We start from the raw sequence: 25,273 nt of genomic DNA, 5'->3' as shown, positions 1-25,273 counted from the left end.
AACGGGTCAAAAATCAAATGGGCCAGGACGATCAGACGCTCAGTTTCGGTTAGTATACTAGTAAGCAACCACTGCAGCCATCAGTGTCTAGCCCCACTCAATTCTTATTTTATTCTGCCATTTTATTGTTCCGTACGTGTGCTTTGTTCCCTCTCTCTGACCCCAGCTTCACTGACGCTTCTGCAGGATGGAGAAGTCAGTATATGATATAATGCGGTCTTTGGCCATCGTTGTAACAATGCCTTTGGCACCGACTTCAACTACTCTTACATGTCAAACTATATGTAGCCTCTCTATCTGGCCCGAACTCTGGAGGGTCAACGTACATCGACTCCACGAAATTGCGTGTTTGACAATCGTCATGCAAACAGCCGGCCACAGGGCCCCGTTGTCACTACGCTACGACAAAGCCCGAAGGACACTCCTCGGTCCTCGGACGACTACTCGAAGCTACGGCGACCCTACTGCAGTAAAACGTTACGCTTCCAGACAGTAACTGACTAGAACTCGTACTCTCTCATAGAATCATTGCACACTGCGAGTTTGCCCATGATAATTCTGAATGGCAAAGGCAACGTCAAATGCCCCGTACAGCAAGCAACTTTTTTCCTTCGGAGCGGCCATAGTGAGGCTTGGGACTATCTCATATCATGACCCTTGCTAAAAAAAAACTCTTCTTCATGATAACACAAATACTCTATTACTGCGCGCACCTGGCCCTCCGAATAGCCTCTTCTGTCTTCCCAACAGCCAGCTTCGCGACCATAAAAATATCATCCATCATGGTTTCTTCACACCACACATTCTCTCCATGAGGGATCTTCATTTCGCTGGGATTCAATACGCAACATAACTCACTTTATTTATCTATGACAGCAATATTGGACCTGGTGTCCATCTCACACTTGGAATTCTATCGAGTTTGCCATCGTGCCACCCAGAAAATTGGACCAGGTCGTGCAGGAGCAGAAAAGGAGATCGTCGCTCTGGGAACTCAGACACCTAGCGGTAATTCATGGGTTTCATCTTCATTGTATGTGAATGCGTTTCCTAAGCAACGTACTGACTACACCTATTTTAAGCCACTCCCCTCGTAATCTATGTAGTAGTGGCAAATTAACATGATGCAGGAAACGAACTGCCGTCATTTAATCACCACTCCCCATGCTCCCTCGATTTCCTAATCGACGGGGATTTCGAGTCTCAGGGTACTGAAACGAGTTGTCTGCGGATTGATAAGATGCCCGCTAAACGAGCTGTACCCTACACTCGTCAGGGGTTCTCCAAAAGGAGCTCTTCTTCCATATCCTCCCTCAGCTTCACGGTCGTCTGGGAACGTCATGATATTCTGCATGCATTCCTCAGGTAGTACTGGCTTCCCAAAACCTATTCCAATTTCTAATGTGACTGTTGTTCACTAGTCCTGATCCTGTGAATCACTGAAACAATATGTGCATCTAAGATGGTTCTAGCATCCCATCCGCGTTGGTTCTGCACCCTTTCCATAGTTTCATTGGTTGATATATTCAGCTGCTCACACCGGTCGCCTCCCTCAGCAGCGTGTCTATTTACCCACCCGCATCCTCCTCGGCAATCCCCTATAATTACCAACCCGCAAGATATCTTGGACTCTATAGTCAAGGCGAAGCTGAATACCTTAGTAGGCTGGAGCAAAAGGTGTTGTCGCACAATGTTGTCGACAGGTAAAAGACGCTCAAATATGTCGTATGTCACAAGTTCATTATTGAAAATTTCTTCAGGTAAGGAATGGCTCGCATAATTGTCTGTAATAATAGGCCTTTGCCGGTGGTCCGCTCACATCCAAGATAGGAGATACTCTAGTGGATGCAGGGGTCAAGCTGCATTCTCTTTACAGTGCTACAGAAGTGGGAAACATGACTTGCTTCTTCCGAGATGAAGTTGTGCGAATATTAAAGGTCTGCGTGCGATTTGGACCAAACTCCAAGATCAGGTGGGTTCCTCAGAAAGACAGTATATATGAATGTCGAGTTTTGGTAGGTCTCGGTCTTGACATCCCCTCTCAGTTGTCGAATACTTCAAGTTGCTCGCAGATAGTTCCGGCACAGAGAATCTCTCGGACATCAAAGGTTATGCTTCTTCAGATGTATTATCAAACATCCAACAGTCGAGGGTATGTAGAAGATTCGTGCCATCCATATCGCTTTCTAATATTGTCCTTGCAGCGTAAGAAGATGGATGACATGTTAGTGCTCTCATCTGGTGAAAAGCCAGTGCCAGCTCTCATATAGAGCACTATTTTCGCCAACCCCTACGTGAACGGTACCGTCATGTTCAACTGGGAAATGCAACCATGTCGGAATCCTCATAGTGCCACGGGCGGGGCACGAAATCGATGTCGATGACGGGAAGCGGCTTGCTGGGTTCAGGAATGGAATTTGGTAAGCTCGTGCCATATACACTTGCTGCTATCGAGTCTAACGATACCGGTGAACTTGAAGGCCAGATATAGAAGCGAATCAGGAGGCCCCTGCTTCCAGCAGGATCTTCAAGGAGATCGTTCTTGTGAATCGTGATACGCAGTGAAAGCACGTGCTGCGAGTTGGCAAGGGAGCTGTCAAGTTGCACGACGAGGAGATCAATGCCCTATGAGCATTTCATACATCCGCCAATGCGCGAACATGATATTCATGGGCGACAGGTACGAAAAGGTGGAGGGCAGCACTACAGCAGGCATTGATGTGCCTTTGCCTAGTACGAACTAGACTATAGATAACGCTGAGAGCTGTCTCATGGCATACTGCTGCTGTGAGTGCCGCCAACGTGCTTGATAGTTATTTGCTCAAGGCTTTGACAGGTGGGTCGAGGGCGAATTAAGGTATATGTTCAACTGACCCCCCTTACGTCTAGTCTATTCCTCAGAAACATCGGCTCCCTGAGGGATCGCGCAGAACATCGTTTTTTCAAAATTTTCGATTAGCCAGCTCACGAAAGGCATACAATACCGGTTGATACCAAAATTGGCATCAAGAAGATGACTGTTACTTTGATTGACGGACGCAGGCGAGGTGATTATGTGGTCATCTTCACTGGGTCCATAGACGGTCTTGGCTCATACCTGCTTTCATATCTGCTCCAGCACGGGGATGTGTCTGTAGCGTATATGCCTTCAATCGTCCATCAGCATCTAACGAACGATGTCAGAAATTTGGTTTCAAAGGAGGCGGCCTGGATATCACCCTTCCGTGTCTGAGGGGCTGGTGCATGTAGAAACTGATACTTCTCACTATGATCCGGGTCTGGATGATCAATCGCATCACAAGGTTTGTTTCATTGCTAGTCTGACTATAATAGTCAATTCAAATGCATTCAAACATAACGTAGATCCGCACATCTGTAACTGGCGCTGCCGTCTTTGAGCCTCAAGCGAGGGGAACGCAGACCTCATACTATTTTCTTCGCGCCATCCAAGGCTGGGTTCCATGTTCGCCTATCCTGCATCAACTGCTCAAGGCTGGGATAGAGCGAATGGACCTTTCCTGGGAGAAATGCAGTGCAACGCGTGTATGGTCACAGAATTCTGCCCTGGCTGTGCTGTGAGTAAATACGTTTGTGAAAGGATAAGTCGTATCCTGCTTCTAGGAGTGTACAAATCTGTCGAACAAGGTCAACAAGTGCACCCTCGTTTAGAACTGATCAAATATGGGAAGGGCCCCCACGAGGAGCTTGGTCGACGACGTCGATCATCGTCAAGTCTGTCGGTCTAGGTGGGCTTCCGGAAGCCCGATAAGTGTATCTTTCCCGAACGTACCCAGGAGGGACCCATCATTGACACACGGTTCAGCTTCTAAGCTGGATCCCTCCCCACGCTGTATCAAATGCTATTCTTGATGTGGCTTTCGCGGAAGAAGAGCCTCCCATTGCGGTTAATGTCGTACACCCGAGGCCGATAGCGTGAGGGGCAGTTATGCGGCCTGTTGTGCATGCGATAGTTGAGCATAAGGTCACAAGCATCTCGTTGCGTCTCGTTCCATTCTTGGTGTGACTTGAAAAGAGTGCCAAGGACGCGAAGGATGAAAATATTAAGCGTATCGTACGTGTGTTTCAATGGCTAGCAGAATGATTCCCACCTGACTTCGATTGCAGCCTGCTATCAAGCTTCTGAACTTCATGCGTTCCATGACACGATCAGATATCACGATCAGGGCATCTTGCGAGATGCCCTCAGAAGCAGGTGGCTTTAGCTTTACTCCATTCGCCACGGATGTGGCTCAGCGCGTCAGTCCGACGGTGAAGGACCTGGAGCCGCTGCCGTCGGCAGATGCAGTGAATACAGTGGGTGGACTATTGAGCGGCGGTGAGGATGTTGAAATGAATGAGCAGGCCGCAGGCAATCCCTGTATTTGCTTCTAACGCAATGTGGTTACTTGGAACTTGTACTGAGATAAGTCGGAGTCCTCTCAGGGCCATCTTACCCTTTTAGGTGGTTTCATCATGCATGCATTAAGTGCGTGCAGCTCCCGAACTTTCTAGCTGAGCAGATGGTGGAGTAATCCATTTGGGTGCTTTGCACGAGAAGGGCCCACGATTCTCTGATTGTCTTCTGTTTGGGCGAGGGACTAGCTATTAGAGCTGGTGATACCCTGTAACCTCCCGTAATGGGTAGCGCTAGGGTTCAAATAGCAAGTCGAAATCATGGGAAGACGTGTCTCTCCACAGGACAGCCTTCTTGGAATCGGATCTGATTCGAATAAGGACAGAATGCGGCACGCGGTCGACTGCAAACTTGAGAGATAAGCTAAAAAGTATCACTGTTCATCTCCGACGTCCTCGAGTATTGTCGACGACAGCTGTCAAACACGTACTGATCATGCATGGCCGAGATGAGAGTGCCTTTGAGTTGTTCACGTGAAACGAAACTGCAATCAAAAAAAAAAAAAGAGATGGCAGGCAGAATTCCGGTGGCCCGGCACGTGGCGACCCAAATTGTGCGGTTTGCTTGTTAGGCTGGTGATCACCTTATAATGAACCTACTGTGCCAGGGCCTGCGCCATTGCTGTGTATCTTCCGTGGCCTCCACCTTGCTTCCTGGATAAATTTGAAGACTTGTATCGCGGCTAACACCAGGATTTTGTAATTTTACTGCCCAATTATAGGCCCAAGATCACTCAGGTGCGCTGCATTCATTCACTGCGCCACCGCCCGTAGTAATAGACTGTTTGAATTCTCTCTCAGACCCTGTGAAACAATGGCCATGGACTGTCCACTTCTCGTCTGGATGCTCTCACTGAATCGTGATGTATTGACAGAGGTCTGACCAATATTGTTGTTGATAGTCCAGCGCCTGACCTTGTCTCTTCAGGAATACGACAAATGTTTTCACCTTGTGCAGGATTGCGTCCCTCATGCCAGACTGCCGTACCAGCCTACTTCTATAGATTCTTTTCGTGAGCACCACTCCACTACTCGCTTGATTTGGGTTCTGACGGCTCAGCAGGACAGCTTATTTGCCACATGTTACCCCTTCTTATGATGCGCCACCGACGAATATCGCGTGCAAAATGGAAAGACTGCGTCACCTCGAATGGAAAGCACTGGATCGAGCAGGTGAGTGGTGGTCATCGACTCTCAGAGTACCATAACTCATCGATGCTTATTGCACTTCCCTACAACAGTCACCGGATGACATGCCCCCAGAAAAATTTCTACAGTCCATGATTGGATACCACCTCGCATATGACAACTCACTCTGCGGCATGGTGATGACGCAGGGACGGCAGCGCCAAGTAATAAACATCGGGTTGGGCATTAAACAGATTTCGGTAGAGCCCAAGGGTGTCTCAGTAGCAGCCTACGCTGAATCCTTTGCACATAAAGTAAGCCAAAAGACAGGCACAGAATATCACCAAAGACTAACGAGCTACCGGCCACAGCTGACCCCGCTAGAGATGACCTTCCTCAATCCTGAACTCGGGGACGAAGTCGTCCTCCGGCGCCTCTCCATCCTCCTCTCGCTTAAAGCGGCATATATCAAAGCTGTTGGCCAGAGCACCGCTTTCGACTGGTCACGCCTCGAATTCAACATTCCCTCCGAGTCTGCGCGTGGTGATGACCACCCACTACAGGGATGGGAGTTCCGTGTATTCAAGGCTCAACTCGGCGTACAACGCATGGGTGGGGTCATGCTCGAGGAATCGTATCAGTGTGCATGCGCGTTCTTCAGGGGTACGAAGGAGTCCAAATTCATCTGGCATGATAACGCGAAAGATCTAGAGGCTTGGGTCCAGTTCATCAACATCGACCAGATGGTCAAAGTGATTCCGAAACTACGCGCGTAGTGAAACCGGGCGTGATTGCTCCCTCAACTCATATCATTTCACTGCACTTGCTTGCTATTGTTATACCATGTTTCCTGCCGCAGCTGACACTCGTTGCATGATATCTCATACCCTCTAATACCTGTTACCATTATTTAGGAAGGAATCTGAATGTGATTCATTGCAATCAAAGCTGGGGCAGGGAACTCAAGACATTTTGTACATAGTTTGAAAGTAATGCTGTAATAGCAGGGAGACCATGACATGTAGACCTTCGACTTTTTAAATCATCCTTGAAGTGGGGAGGTCGACCGATTGGATTCCGAGGAAGCCGCGGACTCTTCCGGGATGGGAGGCCCTGTATAGTGAAACCGGCCATCTAAACCACAATAAGCAAGTTGCCAAAGTGCAAACAAAAAACCTACTGATCAAATACCACACAGCACTGATCACCCCAAAGCCCACAAACACTACCGAAGCATAGTCTAACCGATTCTATTTAGCGTCTCAGCCCACACACGCAAGACAAAGACACCCACTCATCGAAACCCTCGTGACTGGGATGACAGCAGGCATTGAGAATAGCACCATAGCGAACATGATCCACAGCACTGCGACTGCATTGATCGCGGTACCGAACCTGCCAAGGTTGAATGGGGCATCGTGCATATCTCGCCGGGCGTTCATCAGCGACATCGCAACGGGCATGGCGTAGGATGCTCCGAGGCACATGACAGCGACGCCCACAAAGGCGTTGAACGCCGCCGTGGAGCCGAGGTAGATGAGTCCAAGGAGAATCTGGATGACGGTGGAGAGTAGTAGGGCATTGACGGGGACATCGTCGAGGTAGGGACTGATCTTTGAGAACAACTGATGAAATGGGATGGCTTTATCGCGTGCAAACGCCCATGTTGCGCGAGAAGCGGCGCAAGATATGGAGATCGCACAAAACATACCGATACCAAATACTTCGAAAAGTGAGATAAGAGGGCGAGGTTACTTGGTAGAGACCAATTGTGACCTACCAATGAACCACTGAACACCAATCCAAATCAGGGATGCAGCACCGGACGAAAGGTCACGACAGACTCACCAGCCCGAAACCACCAGCCTTGGAGCCCATGATCAAAGTAAACATTACACCAATTGGTTGACCAGAAGAAACTGATTGACATATATACATGAGAAGCACAAGTTCTTCCAGCGTGAAACTAACCTTGAAGCAAAGTGTCGATATCCGGGAGCGTGAAAAGGATTGGCAGAAGGAATACTATGCCAGATAATGTGCCAATGGGTATGGACCAGGTGATAGCCTTCGGGAGTATTTCAGAAGGGTTGTGAACCTCTTCGGCCATGTTGGTAACTGGTTTCGAGGTGTAAGTCAGTGAACACGGTGCAAAGGCATTGACATACTCATTCCTATAGCAGAGTATGTGTATGCTAGGACGTTGTTCAGCTCTGAGTCTTACAGCTTGATAAATAACAGCTTCTCACCAGGCTGTTAAATGCATCGTGAGTATCGAGTAAGGGCTTCAATGTCTAACAGCGATCATACCGGTAATGTACCAATAAAGAAAGACCACCCAGGCGTCCATCCTGAATAAGACGCATCAAAATGTCCAAGCGCAAAAGAGATAGAATGGCGTCCTGCCGCAGCCTTGACGGATACACATATCAAGATTACTTGAAACGACTCAACTCAGCGCACAGGGACGAGTTGCAATGCAAAACGTACCGATGATGCCTAAACCAGTCCAGCAAGCGCAAATAATCTGGCAACGTATAAATTTCAGAGTAGATCCGTAAGTGAGAGCTTACATCGATGGCCGGCAGGTGCTTGTTGAAGAACAGGCAGAACAAACAGGCAACAGCGGTCACGCCGAGGAAAATCATATCTAGAATGAGTCACAGACCGGTCAGAAAACCATATTGATAGACTATAGATGAAGCCTTGCATGTTTGCCACGCTGTTGCAGTCCATTCAGGATGGTATATTCCGGCACCAGCCACAATAAGTTGAGCAGTTCCTGATAGACTGCATCAGTTATACTCGGAAGGGTGTGCACAGGAAGTAATACCAAATGTGACACTCAGAGCAATCGTCCAAACACCAACGACTGTCAACCAGCCATTGATCCAAGAGGCAAGAACTCGCGTGTGTGGAGATCCAAGTCGATAACACCAGTAGTATGCCCCTGCTGATGTAGGATATTTGGAGCATATCTCTGCAAGTGAAAGAGCCAGTGTTTGGGTCAAGATTGACACCAGAATCCATCTGCACTGTGTCAAATCATGTTCGAGCTATAAAGGGTAAATTTACCCCCATATCATTACCGCTGGACCACCTCCAACGAGCGATGTTGCGATAGGAGCCGCAAGACCATATGCTGCGAGGGGCGTCAGTCGTAGTATTCATCGAGATTGCTGCTTAAACGCACGGACTGCCATGATTGCTAATTGAATCGTTGAACTAACAGATCAGGATGTGTCTTCGCTTGAACTAAAGAACTGACCTAGCGTCACTTTTTGGAATGTATATTAATTTCCGCGACACGACGAGAAGGGCGCCCTACTCACTGAACAATATGTGTACCAGTCCTCTAGACTAGTGACGACCAAAGGCATGAAATGCGGATCAAAGTGAACAAGAACAAGCACAAACCCGTTTCATCTCCTGCTTGTAGCCTAGCTTCTCCAGCCCGACACGGGCACCAGCGTCCACATCGACTGAATCTTTCAAGCTCATTGTGGTAGCACAATGAAAGGTAACGGCATCCGATATGGGGCAAGGGGCGACGCATATATTGCTCCGGATGCGAACAGAACTCCAGCTTGGGAATAAAAATTACCTATCATACTCATGCGGTTTAGATGCGCAGCGGCCCTTGTGGAGAACCTTACGAGCGGCTGATAAGCAAGGGGTGTCCATCAGCACGGTGAAAAGAACTACAGTGAGAGTTCTTTTCGCGTCCCACTACACCTCGTGACCACATTAATGGTGTACTAGTAGACTCTGAGGGACGAGGGCGGCACTAGAACCGATATACTTACAGGAAAGGATTCTTCGGCTGCGTTTTTCCAGGTTCCACGGTTGGGAATTCTATCCCAGAGTGAGGTACGATTGTAGGGTTAGGGTTCGTATAGCGGCTGTGCAGCATATGGCTTCTTCCTCAATCACACAGCACCCAGGATACACTCCAGCAAGCTCCGGCGCCCTGTCTGCAGCCAGCCGCCTTTCTGATTTTCTTTTCCATAAACTTCGGTGAGCTTTGATGGCTCAGGTCCGAACTTGTGTGCCATCTGCATGCAATGAAGGCAAGTCCGACGGGGAAGCCGGCCATCATAAGTAAAGAGCACTCGAAGGTGCTATAGCATTGCTCTCTCAAGCTTACTCATGTAGGAAATTCACCGTTGTGAACTCTCTCACCACAGAACCTGATAAAGGAAGGAATCATTCACCCAGTCAACATGACACTTTCTGCCAGTGGCAAACGAGCGACCCCAAAGTACCCTCCTTGCCAACACCTGCTGCTGTGCGCATGTATATTCGCGCACTTCCGTGGACATGAATGTATGCATTGATGCAGATGCCCACAATTATGCTCACGCGGATGCCTCCTTACTACCTTTGTTACTAACCGTCTCCTTATCTAGCCTCACCTTGATGCGCCGCTTTGCGGCTCCCATGATCTGGGGATCCGAGGTTCACTTCGCTGCGTCGCATTTACTCCTACTAATGTAGGAATAGCGGCTCACCTTGGCTCACTTTTGCATAGGTCGGGTAACTACCGGGGCCGGGTTGCCCCTGCGGGGCTTCTGCCCGAAAGAAACCACCAGCTTGCAATCAAACATACAGTTTCTCCCGTTCTCAATGCTTACACAACTGTACAAGAGCGCCCACAAAGTCAGGCACCTGTGATGAAACCAGCGGTCCGTCTATTACCGAGACTAGCGGACAATCAACGCATGATCAAAATGCGTCTCTTGGCACTTTAGTTCCCTGCCTTCTATCTTATCTGTTCTATCGCTACAGAATTATCTATTTCCTTCTGGAGCTTCGCCAAAATCCTCGGGTCTAGCTCAAGGTGTTGCTGACATTAGATCAAATGTACTTGCAACCACAAAATCACCCTTGGAGTGGTACTAGGCTTTGACTTTGGAAAAACGGGGTTTTCACCACCATGCGACATCTAGTCTAGTCTAACACAACATCATGTCTATAGACTCTGCACAATGGCTTAACTGCTATAATAATCACAATCATATGCATGGGAGACCGAAAGGCGAGAGCTACCATGCGCTGACACCTTGATCTTGACCACTATCGTTTGATGATAGTATCTCCACGATTGTCGCTTAGAATCATTTCAATGTAAAGCAGAGTCCGAGGATCCAGACGAGCTAGTTGAATCTTCCTGGATTGGAGGTCCTCTATAATAAAACTGGCCGTCTGAATCACATTAATCCCACGAAGTTCCCGAACGGCAAGCAAACAACCTACTGATCATATACCACGTTGCACTAATCACCCCGAACCCCCCAAACACTACCGAAGCATAATCTACCCGTACACATTCAGTGCATCAACCCACCCACTTGAGCAAAAACCACTCACTCATCGACCACATCGTTACTGGGATGACAGCAGGCATCGAGAATAGCACGGTGACAAACATGATCCACAGCACTGCGACTGCATTGATGACGGTACCGAAGCTACCAAGATTGAATGGGGCATCATGCATGTCTCGCCGGGCGTCCATCAGCGAGATGGCAATGGGCATCGCGTAAGATGCTCCAAGACACATGACGGCGACTCCTGCAAAAGCGTTGAATGCAGCTGAGGAACCGAGGTAGACGAGTCCAAGGAGAACTTGGATCACGGTGGAGAGTGCATACGCGTTCACGGGGACATCTCCAAAGTAAGGGCCGATTTTGGAGAAGCACCGATGAAATGGAATAGCTTTATCACGTGCGAACGCCCATGTTGCACGAGAACTGATACATGACGTGGACATTGAACAAAACATACCGATACCGAATACTTTGGAAGGTGATGAGAAAGCTAGGCTAATCAGTGGTGGAGATCAATTGTAACGTACTAATGAACCACTGGATACCCCGCCAAATCAGAGATGCAGCGCGCCGGACGAAAGGCCACGATAGACACTCACCAGCCCGAAACCACCAGCCCTGGAGCCCATGATCAAAGTGAACATGACACCAATAGGTTGACCGGAAGAAACTGGATGGCATATTACGTGAGGAGCACAAGTTACCTCAGCATAAAACTAACCTTGAAGCAATGTGTCGACATCTGGGATTGTGAAAAGGATTGGCAGAAGGAATAATATGCCAGATAATGCGCTAATGGGTATGGACCAGGTGATAGCCTTCGGGAGTATTTCAGAAGGGTTATAAACCTCTTCGGCCATATTTGTGACTGATTCTTGAATATCAGCCGGGTAAATATGGTCATGACCGCTGTTAGAGACGTACTCATTCCTATACCGGAATATGTATATGCTGAGACATGGTTCAGCTCCCTAACCCACTGTGATAAATAACGTTAACATCTTACCAGGCTGTTTTGATACATTGTGGTAATATTGAGTATGAGTTGTCATAAGTAATAGCGATCGTACCGGCAATATACCGATGAAGAACGACCATCCAGGCGTCCATCCTGAAAATGAGGGATCGAAGTTCCCGAGCGCGAAAGAGGCGGGATGACGGCCTACTGCGGCCTTGGCTAACAAGCATATCGAGATAACTTCAAACATCCAAATTTAGGATAATAATAGGCAGAACAGTCACGGGTAAAACGTACCGATGATGCCTAAACCCGTCCAGCAAGCACAAATAATCTGGCAGGCTATGGGTATCTTGGCAACAATAAACAGGTAAGGACCTACATCGATGGTTGGTAGGAGCCTGTTTAAGAATATGCAGAATATGCTAGCAATGGCAGTCACACCGAGGAAAATCATGTCTACATCGGGGAACTAAGTGGTCAGCAAGCGCAAATATTACTACACAGAAGGATCCTTACATGTTTGCAATGCTGTCGCGTCCCATTCAGAATAATATATTCCGACTCCGGCAACAACAAGTTGAGCAGTCGCTGGGAAAATGCGTTACTGATATAGGTAATCGGAAGTGACAAAGCATAGGGATAAATACCAAATTTGACACTCAAATCAGCTGTCCAACTACCAACGACCGTCAACCAACCATTGATCCAGGAGGAAAGAAGTCGCGTGCGGGGGGACGCAAGTCGATAACACCAGTAGTATGTCCCTGCTGATGTAGGATATTTGGAGCATATCTCCGCCAGTGAAAGAGCGAGGGTTTGGGTCAGGACTGAAACCAGGATCCAACTACAATATGTCAAATCACGTTCTAGATAAGGTGGAAAGTGTACATTTACCCCCATATCATTACCGCTGGACCACCTCCAATGAGCGACGTTGCTATAGGCGTTGCAAGACCGAATGCTACCAGAGGGTAAGTCGTGGCGTTGAGAAAATCGCTGCTCAGACATACGGACTGCCATGATTGCTAACCAAATCATTGGGTCAACGGTTCAGTGGGCAGTTTCGCTCAAGCCGGTAGACTGACCTAGCGTCACTTTTTTTGGAAGCATTCAATTTTTGTGACGCAGTGAAAGGAACGCTCTACTCACTGAACAATATTTGTACTAGTCCTCGAGACTAGCAACGACCGCGAACATCACATATTTATCGAACAGGAACAAGCACAAGCACAAACCCGTGTCATCTCCTGCTTGTAGCCTAGCTTCTCCAGACTATCCCGGGCGACAGCGTCCGCGTTGACTTGATCTTTGAAGTTCATCTTGAGGGCACAATGGGAGAAAGAGGCAGTAGACCCATATGCGAAGGAGAAATTTATGTACCAAGTGCTAACAAAAATGCAACGTGGCACCTGGGCTTTTGGACGGGGAACTGTTTATCATATTCATGCACTCCACGGGTGCCTCCGCCGTGGGACGCCCGTTGAGAAGTGGTACAACCTATTCAATAGAAATGCGTCAATATCGTAGCAAGTGCGACAGAAGACGATTCATGTTCCCACACCACTTGCGAATGGCGGAAGTGTATGGGTTATTTGGGTTTATCATACCGCAGACAAGTAAACGTGCACCGAGAAAACGAATGATAGTGAGGAGGAAATAGTAGGACGCCTATTGGGGATCTGCACACACATATAGCCACTTTGGAAACTCGAGCCTCGTTCGTGGTTATCAAAAGCAGGTGGTATACTCAACTGCGCCAGCGCCCGACATTCGAAACTGAGCGGTGTTACCCGTACCGGGGTCCAGAGATGTGACGGTGTCTCTTGGATCCGAGACCTGAGGGTCTCGTTCTACGGAGTACGATATAGAATTTTGAATTTTGCCATGATTGGCAGACTTTCCCGTCATTTGGCCACTGCAGATATATATCACAAAGGTGCGAAATGACAGTGGGTTCAATATATTGGATAGTCATTGGATACATCAACGTGTGTTAGCCAACAAACGTTAAACCCCATAATCCAACGTGCTGAACTCACCCCCATTTGAAGACCAAAGCCGGACTACATTATTATTCTCTTGAGCCTGACTCACATTGCCGAAATGCGCCACGAAGAATATTGCCTTTAGGATCTGCTAGAGTTATCAGTGCAACGTCACAAGACCGCGATGGCGTACCGTAATGGGCGTACATGCGGCTGAATATTTCTAACCCCATTAATTGTACCTTCAGAGCATTCAGGATTCGAAAGAGCCGCGAGACGGTGACAGTGAGAGTAGGAAGATGCGGGAAGGTAGCCTTAATCGTCACCTTGCAAGCAAGGTCATATGCCAACCCGTTAATTCCGCGAATCGTCCACAATTACAAACAACGGCATTTTCCGCATTCGTAGTCCTCGCTCATACATTAATGGCGCTCAAGGTGATTTCCTGAAATCTCGGTAAGCTCGGTAAAGGTCGGTAAAGGTCGGGTAAAATGTCCTGCTGGTAGTTAACATAAGGCTCTGAAGTTAGCTTACTCAACTATACGACGTACTTCGGCATGACGTCGGAGCCTAAAATAAGATCTTATCTCTACCTTCACTATGCCCCGTCACTCCCTACGCAATGAGCTCCTTGACGAATTGGACGAGGTGCAACTAGCCTTGAAAAAGGCAAGGCTTCAGCATGCAATCCGAAGTTATGCTCTCTCCTATTCTGATTCTGATGACTTGGATTCGGACGATTCTGACCTCGACACAATTATCACACCTCCGTCACCTCCTACCCCATTTTTCTCTGACAGTTCTGACTTCGACTCCTCCAGCGATGAATCTGACCACTTTGCTGCACGTTATGACCGTCTGAATGACACTATCACTTCCCTTTATGATGAGGTCATCAGGGCACGTGTCCTCCATCAACCAAATGCACCTCCCATGCGAGCCCCCCAAATACAACTCCTTCATGATTTCGGGGACTCTCGGCCTCACCTGTTCCGCAAGAAGCTCCGCGTCAATCCAGACATATTTGACGACATCTTAGATCAAATTTCAGGTCACGCCATTTTCACCAATCGCTCAAATAACCCGCAGCTCCCCGTCGCAGTCCAACTTGCAATATTTCTTAACCGTGCTGGGCACTACGGTAACGCTATATCTCCGGAAGACGTGGCTCAGTGGGCTGGTGTTAGCATCGGCTCGGTAATCAATTGTAGCAATCGCGTCATGGTCGCCATTCTTGATCTCCACGATACGTTCATTGTCTTCCCTGCTCTTGACTCCGATGATGCAGAGCAGGCTCGCCGATTCGTCGAGGCGAGGTCATGTCCCGAGTGGAGAAATGGGATCTTCGCCGTTGATGGCTCTGCAATTAATCTGTACGAAAAGCCCGGTCTTTATGGTGAAGCGTTTTATGATAGGAAATCAAATTATTCTCTCAATTGTCAGGTACGTTTTTTCCTCTTATTCTAATGATACGAAATCTAACGAAACCTTTAGGGAGTTATCATGCCTCATAACTTGCTTATCGTCGATTACTCCCTCGGTCATCCTGGAAGCACACACGACGCATATGCATTCAAATCGACACGTGTTTATCAAGAACACGACACCCTTCTTCAAGCTGACCACTGGATCTGGGCCGATAGTGCTTATGCACTGGAGAGGTGGTGTGTTCCTCCCTTCAAGAAGCCACGGAATGGCCGCTTGACGAGGAATCAAAAGAGCTTTAATGTCAGTCTCTCTCGCGTATGTGCTCATTTTTCTGCTCGTTAGAATATTTACTAACTTTCAATTGGTTTAGATTCGCGTTCGCATCGAGCATGCATTCGCTGCTTTGAAAGGACACTTCCAATCCCTCAAAGAACTTCGTCACCCGATGCAGAATCAAAAGGACCTTCAAATCACTCTCCACTGGGTCAGGTGTTGCCTGATACTCCACAATATGATCATCCGCTTTGAGGCACAGCGCAACCGCTCAACAATCAGATGGGCTGTTGGGGAGGGGCTAAATACTATGCGCTGTGAGTTTGAAGAAGCGGATGGTGACGAAGTGATAGGCGATAGATCATATGAGGGTACCCCGGGTCAAGCATGTAGGGCAAGGCTCATGGATCAATTGTTCGACAGCCCTCATTCAGAAGCTCAACGTCGCGAAGGGTGAGCACATAACACGGATGATTCATCACAAGAACAATTGTAGTACATAGATATAGTGAGTAATTCATGGAAGACAGTGGCAGCCGTACAAAGATGCGCGAGAACAAGACAAATGTGAGCGTGAGATATGAAAAAAAAACAAATGAGCAAGTCGGAAGTGCGAACAGAAACAAAATCCAGTGAACGAATATACAAACATACAAATTGAAGCCCCAGGAGAGATCAATCACTCTTGGCAGCATTGATCTTGGCCCACTCGATCCGCAGGCGCATCACGTCCCTCTCCATTTCAAGAGCCTTGGCGTCTGCTTCACGCAGGCGAATCTCCGTCTCCTTGGCCTCCTTCATGCATTGATGGACAATAGCAGCATCTGCGCGCTCATTGGCACGCTCCTCACGAAGGAAATCGTGCTCTTTCTGCTGGCGGTTAGAATTCATCTTCACCATCAGTCGCTCATTCTTGAGCTGATACAACGAGACCTTCTCAGAGTGTATGCTCTCCAAGTCATCGTTCAACATCTCGACTTGTTCTTGAATTTCCGACCGGACATGTTTCGACACTGAGTCCTTGCCTTTTGGATTGGCCGAAACAGATGTTTGTGAAGTTGGCAATTTTTGAACTGATGAGCCTTGCCTACCAGCGCGTCCACGTCCCAATGAGCTGCGGGAGGTCTTCGAGGATGTGACAGAAGGGGTGCTATTAGTAGCACCCTCGCGCACCATGAGCTGACCAGCATGAGATTTGAAGGAGCCACGACCATCGTGGATGGAGGTGCGGGGCTTCTGTGGAGCTGCAAATGAGGGAGGGGGGGACGGAGTTGGAGAAGATGGAGGCTGCTGGCGTTTCTTGGCGCCCCGTTTCGATTTTGGTGAGCTGTCCAAAATGATGACATTGTCATCGTCATGATGACCGACTGACTCATCCATATGCAGGTCTTCCATGTCACCAGCAAGGGGGTTGTTGTTGTTGTCGTCCATTCCAGGAAAGTCTGAAAGTGTCTGAGGGCCTGGGGAGTATGTGTTGCGGCTTTGTGACTGAGCACCTTGGGGAGAGAGGTCATAATTCCAGCGTTGTGGAGAGCCAGAAGTGCTGCTTGCTTGAACACTCTGTTGAGGGGGGGCAAAGTTGAATTGGGGAGTGGAGAGAGAGCCAGCGACACCACCAGTATAGGTGCCTTGGGGAGGGAGGCCAAAATTCCAGTGCTGCGGAGAGCCAGAAGCGTTCCCTGGTTGGGCATTTTGTGGGAGGGGGAAGCTGAATTGGGGAACAGGAACACTGCCAGGGTGGGCGCTTTGGGGAGGGACATTGTAATTCCACTGCGGGTGGGAACCAGCGACGCCGCCTGGTTGACCACTTTGGTGACGGAGGCCAAATTGATGGGGGGCAAACTGTGAAGGTTGTGAAGGTGGCGGATAGGGAGGGGGAGGGTAGTTAGATTGTGGGACGCCTGTTCCACTACCAGTGGCAGCGCTGGTAGAAGGGATGTTACATTGTGGGGGGGGATGAACAGAGCTGCCCGCAGGACGGGTGAGGGCAAAAAGATCACCTGCGTGGTCGGTGCCTGGCTTTGATGAAGTCGTTTTGGCAGCAAATGATGGGTTGGAGCCCCATATTTTACGGAGATCGTCGTACCAGGGGAATTCTTTCTGGACTTTGGCTGTGAATTTTATTAGTAGAATTAAATAAACATAAGTAACGGACTCACCATGTAGATTTTCCGCAGTACATGCATCGAGGGGCACAATCCCTGCACCAGTTGATTCAAATTCATTGCGGTAGTCACGGAATTTATTCCGGAGACTTCAAATAACTTGATTAGCATCTACGATCTGATAACCAAAGGATCACTTACGCTGTTATACGGTTGGACACAGAGTCACGAAACCTGGTCCGATTGGCAGCATATTGGCCAGAATATACTCTATCGCCGCTGAAAATCACTTCTGCTATCACTGCATAGATTGCGTTCTTGTCTTTGCCCGATGGAGGACCCTCGATATTAGGATCACTAGGTTTCTTCCCCTCGCTAGAGAATAGGATGCGACAATCTGCCACATTGTTGACGAGGTAATCGACCAGCTTGTTGGTACGTTGGATGTCTGCCTGCCAACTGATGCTTGTCTCGGTGGTATCTCCATCTCCTTTGGAACGCCTGGACTTTCCTCTTCCACGGTTGGGGGGTGGGACTGGAGGAGGATTCATGGCCTTCCACTTGGCCTGGTAGTAGATTGGGGAGAGGTTCTGCGACCCCTGCAGTCGTGCAGAGCGACGTAGTCGTGGTCGTAGGGCAGGCATATACTTTTAAGCTCCGACGTCATGCCGAAGTACGCTGTATAGTTGAGTCAGCTAACTTCAGAGCCTTATGTTAACTGCCAGCAGGACATTTTACCCGACCTTTACCGACCTTTACCGAGCTTACCGAGATTTCAGGAAATCACCTTGAGCGCCATTATTTGCTATGATTAATATTGTGACCAGTCTCTGTCCTTCCAAAATACCGGTCGGGTTCGCCGAATTCGGACTTGCCAAGGCCCAAGTGCCACATCGTCACGCTTAGGTGTAGTCTGGACAGTGAGTCTGGATTCAGAATTCGTGGTTCAAAACTGCACGTGATGCTCACATGTGATACATGAATCAGCTTCCTGCCTATGAATCTTATCGATCGCTGCATCCACGACACCGCAGTATCAATCGCTGCATCCACAATGCTGCAGTGCACATGTGTTGACGCCAGTGTGCACTGTACGACACGAATCACGCTTGGCGGAGTTAATAGTTGGAATACCAACATGGACTATGTATATATATGCCTCATGCCTCATTCCCTGCTTCCCTCAGTCCGTTACATCTGACTGAGGGTAAGCCGCTCTTCGTTATCATGCCATGCACACATAACTTACTTGTCATTCCTAGACTAACGTTGTCTAGGTATTTGCCAATACAGTCTGTTACATCTGACTGAGGACTAACGTTGTCTAGATCAACAACATGGACCTTGAGGCACAAATGCAGCGTCGGCGGCACCAACTTATGGTTGTCATAACTATTACCATCACTCAGATCACATACCTATACAATCTTCTGTTCTTTTCCTGCACCAAAAGGATTCCATATCACACCTCTATCCTCACCGGCCAAGCTTGGGTAGTCGAACTGATCAGTGGTCATCCAGACCGGATCAGACATAACTTCGGCATTGATCTTCATACATTTGAGCAATTGATAGAGGCTCTTCACCAACATGGGTTCGTTCAATCCCGCAATGGTGTCACCATTGCAGAACAACTCGGTGTAGGACACGAGCTGGCGCTGGGCTTGTATCGAGCTATTTCACAGTACACGTCAAATACCCGTCACATGCTAATCACTTCCCGATGTTATCCGACGCTAACCCGCCAACCCGATATTTAGGCCGCATCGGCCGATGCAAATTCCTGCGCACTCGTCCTTCCCGTGTCTTGTCCTGTCTTGCTAGCCCCACTAGGTGCGTAGTTCATTATTTCACACATTACTCACGTCGTAGCAAGCGCTATTACATGTTTTCCCATAGTCCGCAGCGCCTCATGTTTATTTACATGTACTTCGGATCCAAAATCATCGGCCGCTATCTTTGCCTATGGGTTCCGCATTTCTACGTACTTACATATATATTGGACTGACCTCGAGCATTATTCATTATCCAAGTAGAGGGGAGCAGTTCCCCGACGCTTAGTGGTCAAACCCGATATTTCGTAGTTCTTAGTTGACATTGCGAATATCATCGTTCCTTCACCGCCCGTATCAGTCATTGTTATTATTGCGCACACCGCTCGCTCTTCTGACGCTCGCTATAGCGTTACTATTAGTTTCCGACACCCCGAACCCGAACCCGATAACCCGAAACCCCGAAAACATCGGACCCGACACTTTTGCATCGGACATTGTAATTATACCTTTGGACATTGTTTCCCGCGCTCGGACTATTGACCCCACATCACTCACTTACCCCCAAGACTATTCCCAGACCGCAGACCCCTGGGTCGAACGCACTTGTCAGGCAAGTATAGCAGACTAGGCAGTGCAAAGACCACAACACAAATATATCAGTTTGGAGCCATCTTCGTATAGCCCCACTCAGTATTGTTGTTTCTACATCGGTATTTTCTTGTATACGTGTGTTACGGGACTTTCATCTCGTCATGTTGGAGAAAGATTCCAGCGCTCTCCTGACACAATTACTAGGTATGTACATTAATCATCTGAGACTAGTAGTGCACTGATTTTTGCAGATATTTCAAGCGCATCCTAATGTTCTTCTCATCACCTCCATTCTACACCTCATATGTCCAATTTCCCAACCACAACACCCCTGTTTCTGCAGCAGTCCACACGGACCCACAATTCAAATTCTTTGACGAGTGTATTGGTGCTGTTGATGGGACTCACATCCACGTCTTTGCGCCACTTGAAGAGCACGTTAACCTACGTAACTGGAAGGGATTCCTCTCGCAAAACTGCCTGTTTGTATGTGATTTAGATTTCTATTTCACATATGCGCTCACAGGCTGGGACTGTTACGACTGGGATGAGTCGAGCTATCCTTGTCTGAGTAGACAATCGGTAAGATACCGGATAGACGTGAGTCTGCTCTCGAATGAGAGATCAAAGGTTCTGGCTAAGGCGAGTGTCGCTGACTCCCTTAGAATAGTGGTTCTTAGACAGTAAGGTTGGAGACCTTACTGAAGGACAATGTTCCAGGTAAAACCCAGTAGATTAAAGTAAAGAATACAACCGTAGGTAGCTAGGTTTATATACAAGTGTTCAAGCGGAGCTTGTAAAGGTGTTATCAAGATAGAAGCGTGATAAGAGAAAGATAAGGCGGACAGCCCGCTTGGCGCAGATAGTGAAGATAAGAGATAAGCATGGTACGGACGGCCCGTTTCGTAATTGAGACAAAAGAAATGAGTATAGGGGTTAAATGTTACTGTAACATTACCCCTCTGTTATGGTTGAAGTCTCCGACTTCAATATTCCTCGTTGTTGACATACTCGTCCATGTGTTCGTAGTAGATAGGGTCTGCGTCGGCGTTGCAGAACTCCGGTTCGTTGTACTTGGTGGCGTACTCCCGATTTGCCCTGTCTATCTCATCCTGGAGTTCTTCATCTTTCTTGGCCTCCCATGCCAACAATGCTTCGTAGAAGCCTTCATCGGTGTAAACCAATGGGAATAACTCTTTCGTGGCGGCGTAGGGACAATAGATGGAGAGATGGCCAGGCTTCTGGCTCTGGCATACGCGGCAATGGTATTCGGGGCAGTTCTTGTGGCGATGCCCGAGTTTCTTGCAGACACGGCAGACAAAATTGTCTGGGGAGAACTGGGGTTGTTTTACTGTGATGACGTCGGGGGTTTCGGTGAGGTCAATGACTTCACGCTTCTTTCCTTTAGAAGCTCTAGTCTTTGATACTCCGTGCACGGTAGCTCCTCTGCGGGTCTTTTGTTTAAAAACGACGGTGGGTTCAGGGATGGGTAGTGGTTCTTCAGCTGGCGCTGGCTGAGCAGCAGGCTGAGTTTCTTCTCTAATCGTATTTGTAGCAGGTACACTGCTGGGGGGAGTGCTAGCAGAAGGGCTTGGCGGGCGACCGACTTCGGTCTTGCTTCGCTCTGCAACAGTCTGTATAACTGATTTACAGACAGTGCTAAAAGCAGAAGGAAGCAGCTGAATCTCAAGGCTGCGTATTTGTCTCTGGAGGTGTTGGCAAGCGAGTCTGAGGGCATCGTTTTCTATTTCCTTGAATCTAATTTCAAGGGCGGCGGTGGCGCGTATGACGTGAATCTGGGATAATATGGGGGCGACAACAAATGCGGGTTCTTTGGCGAGTTGATTCTCTAGTTCAATTGCGTGGGGAAGGGACAACAAGGTTGTTTCGACGATGGTGTCGTCGTCTAGGTCAACAATATTTTTCTTGTACGTGGAGTTTTCGAGGGAGTAGGCGGATGAGGATGATCCAGTGAGGGAAGGTGTCAATGGGGGAGTCATGTTACTTGGGATGTTTGTTCTGAGGGGAATGGTTCGTTCAGTTCAACTTGTGTCTCCTTTTATACGTCGTTAAGAGTTCTTTCGAACTCCGCAAGTTCTCCTCGGGTATCCATTCGTTGCTTCCGGAAGAGTAGCCTATCCAAGATACGAGATAGCGTCTTCGTTTACCCGTGCCCTTATGGCTAAGAATAGCTTCTATTTCGTATTCTTCTTCGCCATTGATAACGTCAGGCGGAGGTTCGGCGTAGTTCGGTCCGTGTATCTCTGTTTCGCGATAGGAGGATAGTTCAGAAGCATGGAACGTGGGGTGAACTTTCCATTGATCTGGGAGTTTCAGGGTGAACGTGATGGGAGATAAGACTGCGGTGATAACGAATGGACCGTATCGCTTGGGCGCAAGTTTCCTAGATGGTAAAGATGTCAGGAGATTGGTGGCCGTGAGCCATACCTTATCTCCTGTCTTCCATGGTCGGTACTTCCCATGGCGAGATCTTTCTGCCATTCGCTGCATAGCAATGTTATGGCAGGCAAGTGCTTCTTCTCGTATCTTCTGGAGGTTCCTAAGTCTTTCTTCTGCTGCTGGCGTGTCTGATACCGGTAAGATGTGGGGAATTCCCCGTGGCTCGTAGCCCATCATGAGGAAGAATGGGGACGTGTTTCTGGCGTCGTGTTTTCGATGGTTGTGGACAAATTCGGCGATAGGAAGATGGTTGGACCATTCCAACGGGTTACTTCTACAGTAGATCCGTAGGTAGGTTTCGAGTTCTTGGTTGAGACGTTCCGTCTGCCCGTCTGTCTGGGGGTGGTAGGCAGTTGATGCAGCAATCTGATATCCAAGAAGTCGGGTGAGTTCTCGAGAGAATTTTGAAATGAACTGTGGTCCTCTATCAGAGATCACTTTTTCGTGGAGGCCAAATCTCTTGAATACGTTCTTGAGGAATAGTTTAGCCACTCCTTCTGAGGTGATGTTTTTGTTACATGGTGAAATAATTACCCCCTTCGTAAGCCCATGGTCTACCACGATCATGATAGAGTCAAAACCACCTGACACAGGCAGATCGGTGATAAGGTCGACAGATACTTGGGAAAAGGGGCGAGTGGCAACGGAGGGAATGGGGCGTAAAGGTGGGGTAGTAGGATGCGTGTCGGCTTTCATCTGCTGACATAAAGCGCATCCGTCGACGTACTTGCGAATATAGGTTCCCATGGCGGGCCACCAAAAATCCCGCTTTACTAGTTCTTCTGTTTTGAACCGGCCGGGGTGTCCCGCCGTAGGGTGATCATGATGTTTAAATAATACATCATGCCATTGGGCCACTGGTACGTAAGCTCTGTGTTTATAAAAGAGGACGTTATTGGTGCATGTCCAGTCGGAGAGGGCGGATTTCATGGGGGGAAGGCACACGCCGTCCAATGCTTGTAAGGCTTTCTGATATACCGGATCCTCGGCAGAGTTACGTGCAATGCTTTCTGATAGGTCATTATCAATCAGCCGTACGAACATGGTATCAGGGAGGAGAATGCGGTTCTCGTTATCATCCTTTCCGAGTGAATGGTCCGGTCGCCGTGAGAGTGCGTCAGGAGCAGCTAATTTGGTTCCCGCAACGTGGTGTAATTCCAGCTGAAAATTAGACAAGATGAGCTGCCAACGCGCTTGTCGTCTTGTTAACTTCTGAGCGGAGCGGAAGTACAGGAGATTCATATGATCCGTGAATACTATCACGGTATGGGGGCTTCCTTCCAGGTAGTGGCGCCATTCAGAGAGTGCTCTGATGACTGCCAATAATTCTCTATCAAAGATTTCGTAGTTTCGTTCTGCGGGGTTGAAGGATTGAGACAAGTAACCGCATGGGTGGTACATCCCATTTTCATCAGTCTGCAATAGTACTGCTCCAGTCGCCGCAAGCGATGCGTCGGTAGCGATTGCAAATTGTCGAGTTGGGTCAGGGTTTCTTAGTACTGGTTGCGATAAAAAGGCGTTTTTGAGGCGGTCGAAGGCGTTCTGGCAGTCGTCTGTCCACAGGAATGGGTGATCTTTCTTTGTAAGGTCAATAAGAGGTCGAGCGATGTCCGAGTAGTGAGCGACGAATGCTCGGTAGAAATTGCAGAACCCCAGGAACAATCGTGTGTCTTTTAGATTTTCCGGGGTTGGCCAATGCTTAATTCCATCTACTTTGGCAGGTTCCATCCCTACTTCTCCGGGTCGGATTATCATTCCAAGATACTCCACTTCCTGAGCGTCAAAAGTGCACTTTTCTGGTTTGACAAACAGCTTTTCTTTCCGGAGAATGTTGAGGATTTCAATGGTTCGTGCTCGATGTTGTTGAAGATCTTTTGAGAAGATTAAAAGATCGTCCATGTATATGACTAACCATCCCTCGTTTATCTGTTGCTGACAGAGGTTTGCCATGAACGCCTGGAATGTTGCGGGGGAGTTTGTTAGTCCAAAGAACATGACCGTTGGTTCGAATAGTCCTTCTTGCGTAGTGAACGCTGCTTTCCAACGATCTTCAGGGTGGATTCTAACGTTGTTGTACCCTGATCTTATGTCGATCTTCGTGAAGTACTTGGCGTCATAAAGTCGTTCGATGAGGGATTTAGGCAAAGGGAGAGGGTATTGGTTTCGTATGGTCCAGTCGTTAAGATACCGATAATCTTGACAGGGACGTAATTCTCCGCTTTTCTTTCCTACGAAAAAGAATCCGCTAGCTTGGGGGGATTTAGACGGGACAATGAAGCCTTTTCTGGTGTTTTCTTCAATAAAAGTTTTGACGGCTTCTCGTTCTTTTCCTGATAATGGATAAACTTTTGACGTCTTGGGTACGAATCCTGGTTTGAGATCGATATGATGATCTACCCCGGGCCTTTCAGGCGGAAGTTTGTTAAGGCCATCTTTGGCGAAAACATCTTGGTACTGGTGTAAAAAGGGGGGAACGAGTTCTTCGAAAGTCTTCTTCTGTTTTTCTATTTCTCCTGCGACTGCGAATTCTTGGGCTTTATTGCTTGTCTTTCCGAAGTTTTGTTCCTTTTTTGATGTTCCATCTCGAACGAGCGGGGTATCGAAAGTTAGATCTTCGATGATGCGCACAGTTGATCCGTCAGTGGCGTATTCAACGAGTATCTCGTCATTGGCTAGTTGATAGGCTAGTGGGTCGAGGACTGGGGATCTAAAATTTTCTGACCAAACGTCTTCTTTAGTGTCGTAGTTGGGGATTTCTTCGTCCATTACTTCTTCTACAGAAGCGGTATAGGGGGAGGTGGTTTCATTAGTTGCCACCTTCACC

The 25,273-nt window shown here is 48.3% G+C and overlaps 4 protein-coding genes across 4 annotated transcripts; 2 read left to right on the top strand and 2 right to left on the bottom strand.

The window, feature by feature from the left end:
* The first annotated feature begins 36 nt into the window (after positions 1 to 36).
* HD556DRAFT_45823 (uncharacterized protein) lies at positions 37 to 683 on the top strand. Its single transcript, XM_041310662.1, has 2 exons — positions 37 to 60; positions 197 to 683. The coding sequence occupies exon 2, from the start codon at positions 212 to 214 to the stop codon at positions 494 to 496; it is 285 nt and encodes a 94-aa protein (XP_041168022.1). The 5' UTR covers positions 37 to 60; positions 197 to 211; the 3' UTR covers positions 497 to 683.
* Positions 684 to 4,924: 4,241 nt separating this feature from the next.
* Positions 4,925 to 6,683, top strand: HD556DRAFT_45039 (uncharacterized protein). Its single transcript, XM_041310633.1, has 6 exons — positions 4,925 to 5,151; positions 5,215 to 5,290; positions 5,342 to 5,426; positions 5,477 to 5,586; positions 5,655 to 5,855; positions 5,913 to 6,683. Exons 2-6 carry the CDS (start codon positions 5,228 to 5,230, stop codon positions 6,315 to 6,317), a joined length of 864 nt encoding a protein of 287 aa, XP_041168021.1. The 5' UTR covers positions 4,925 to 5,151; positions 5,215 to 5,227; the 3' UTR covers positions 6,318 to 6,683.
* On the bottom strand, positions 6,584 to 9,042 carry HD556DRAFT_1428431 (amino acid transporter; the record flags this gene model as incomplete). The annotated part of the gene is made up of 14 exons (XM_041304709.1): positions 6,584 to 6,675; positions 6,722 to 6,781; positions 6,836 to 7,264; positions 7,386 to 7,460; positions 7,513 to 7,659; positions 7,710 to 7,752; positions 7,852 to 7,979; positions 8,032 to 8,068; positions 8,115 to 8,191; positions 8,222 to 8,323; positions 8,375 to 8,571; positions 8,617 to 8,683; positions 8,874 to 8,901; positions 8,959 to 9,042. 14 exons carry the CDS (start codon positions 9,040 to 9,042, stop codon positions 6,584 to 6,586), a joined length of 1,566 nt encoding a protein of 521 aa, XP_041168020.1.
* Positions 9,043 to 10,350: 1,308 nt separating this feature from the next.
* On the bottom strand, positions 10,351 to 13,626 carry HD556DRAFT_45245 (amino acid transporter). Its single transcript, XM_041310635.1, has 19 exons — positions 13,585 to 13,626; positions 13,068 to 13,329; positions 12,982 to 13,009; positions 12,918 to 12,926; positions 12,843 to 12,857; positions 12,727 to 12,793; positions 12,480 to 12,676; positions 12,349 to 12,420; positions 12,212 to 12,288; positions 12,127 to 12,163; positions 11,942 to 12,069; positions 11,878 to 11,881; positions 11,796 to 11,822; positions 11,593 to 11,745; positions 11,471 to 11,541; positions 11,399 to 11,408; positions 10,912 to 11,340; positions 10,798 to 10,857; positions 10,351 to 10,746 (listed from the first exon to the last, which is right to left on the bottom strand). The coding sequence occupies exons 2-19, from the start codon at positions 13,149 to 13,151 to the stop codon at positions 10,664 to 10,666; spliced, it is 1,551 nt and encodes a 516-aa protein (XP_041168019.1). The 5' UTR covers positions 13,152 to 13,329; positions 13,585 to 13,626; the 3' UTR covers positions 10,351 to 10,663.
* Between the last annotated feature and the right edge of the window lie 11,647 nt (positions 13,627 to 25,273).

Source organism: Suillus plorans, assembly GCF_016647745.1.
Source record: "Suillus plorans strain S12 chromosome Unknown HD556scaffold_1, whole genome shotgun sequence".
NCBI classification, from domain to species: Eukaryota; Fungi; Basidiomycota; class Agaricomycetes; order Boletales; family Suillaceae; genus Suillus; species Suillus plorans.
The sequence above is the reverse complement of the archived record's forward strand: the minus strand, read 5'-3'. Positions and strand labels throughout refer to the sequence as shown.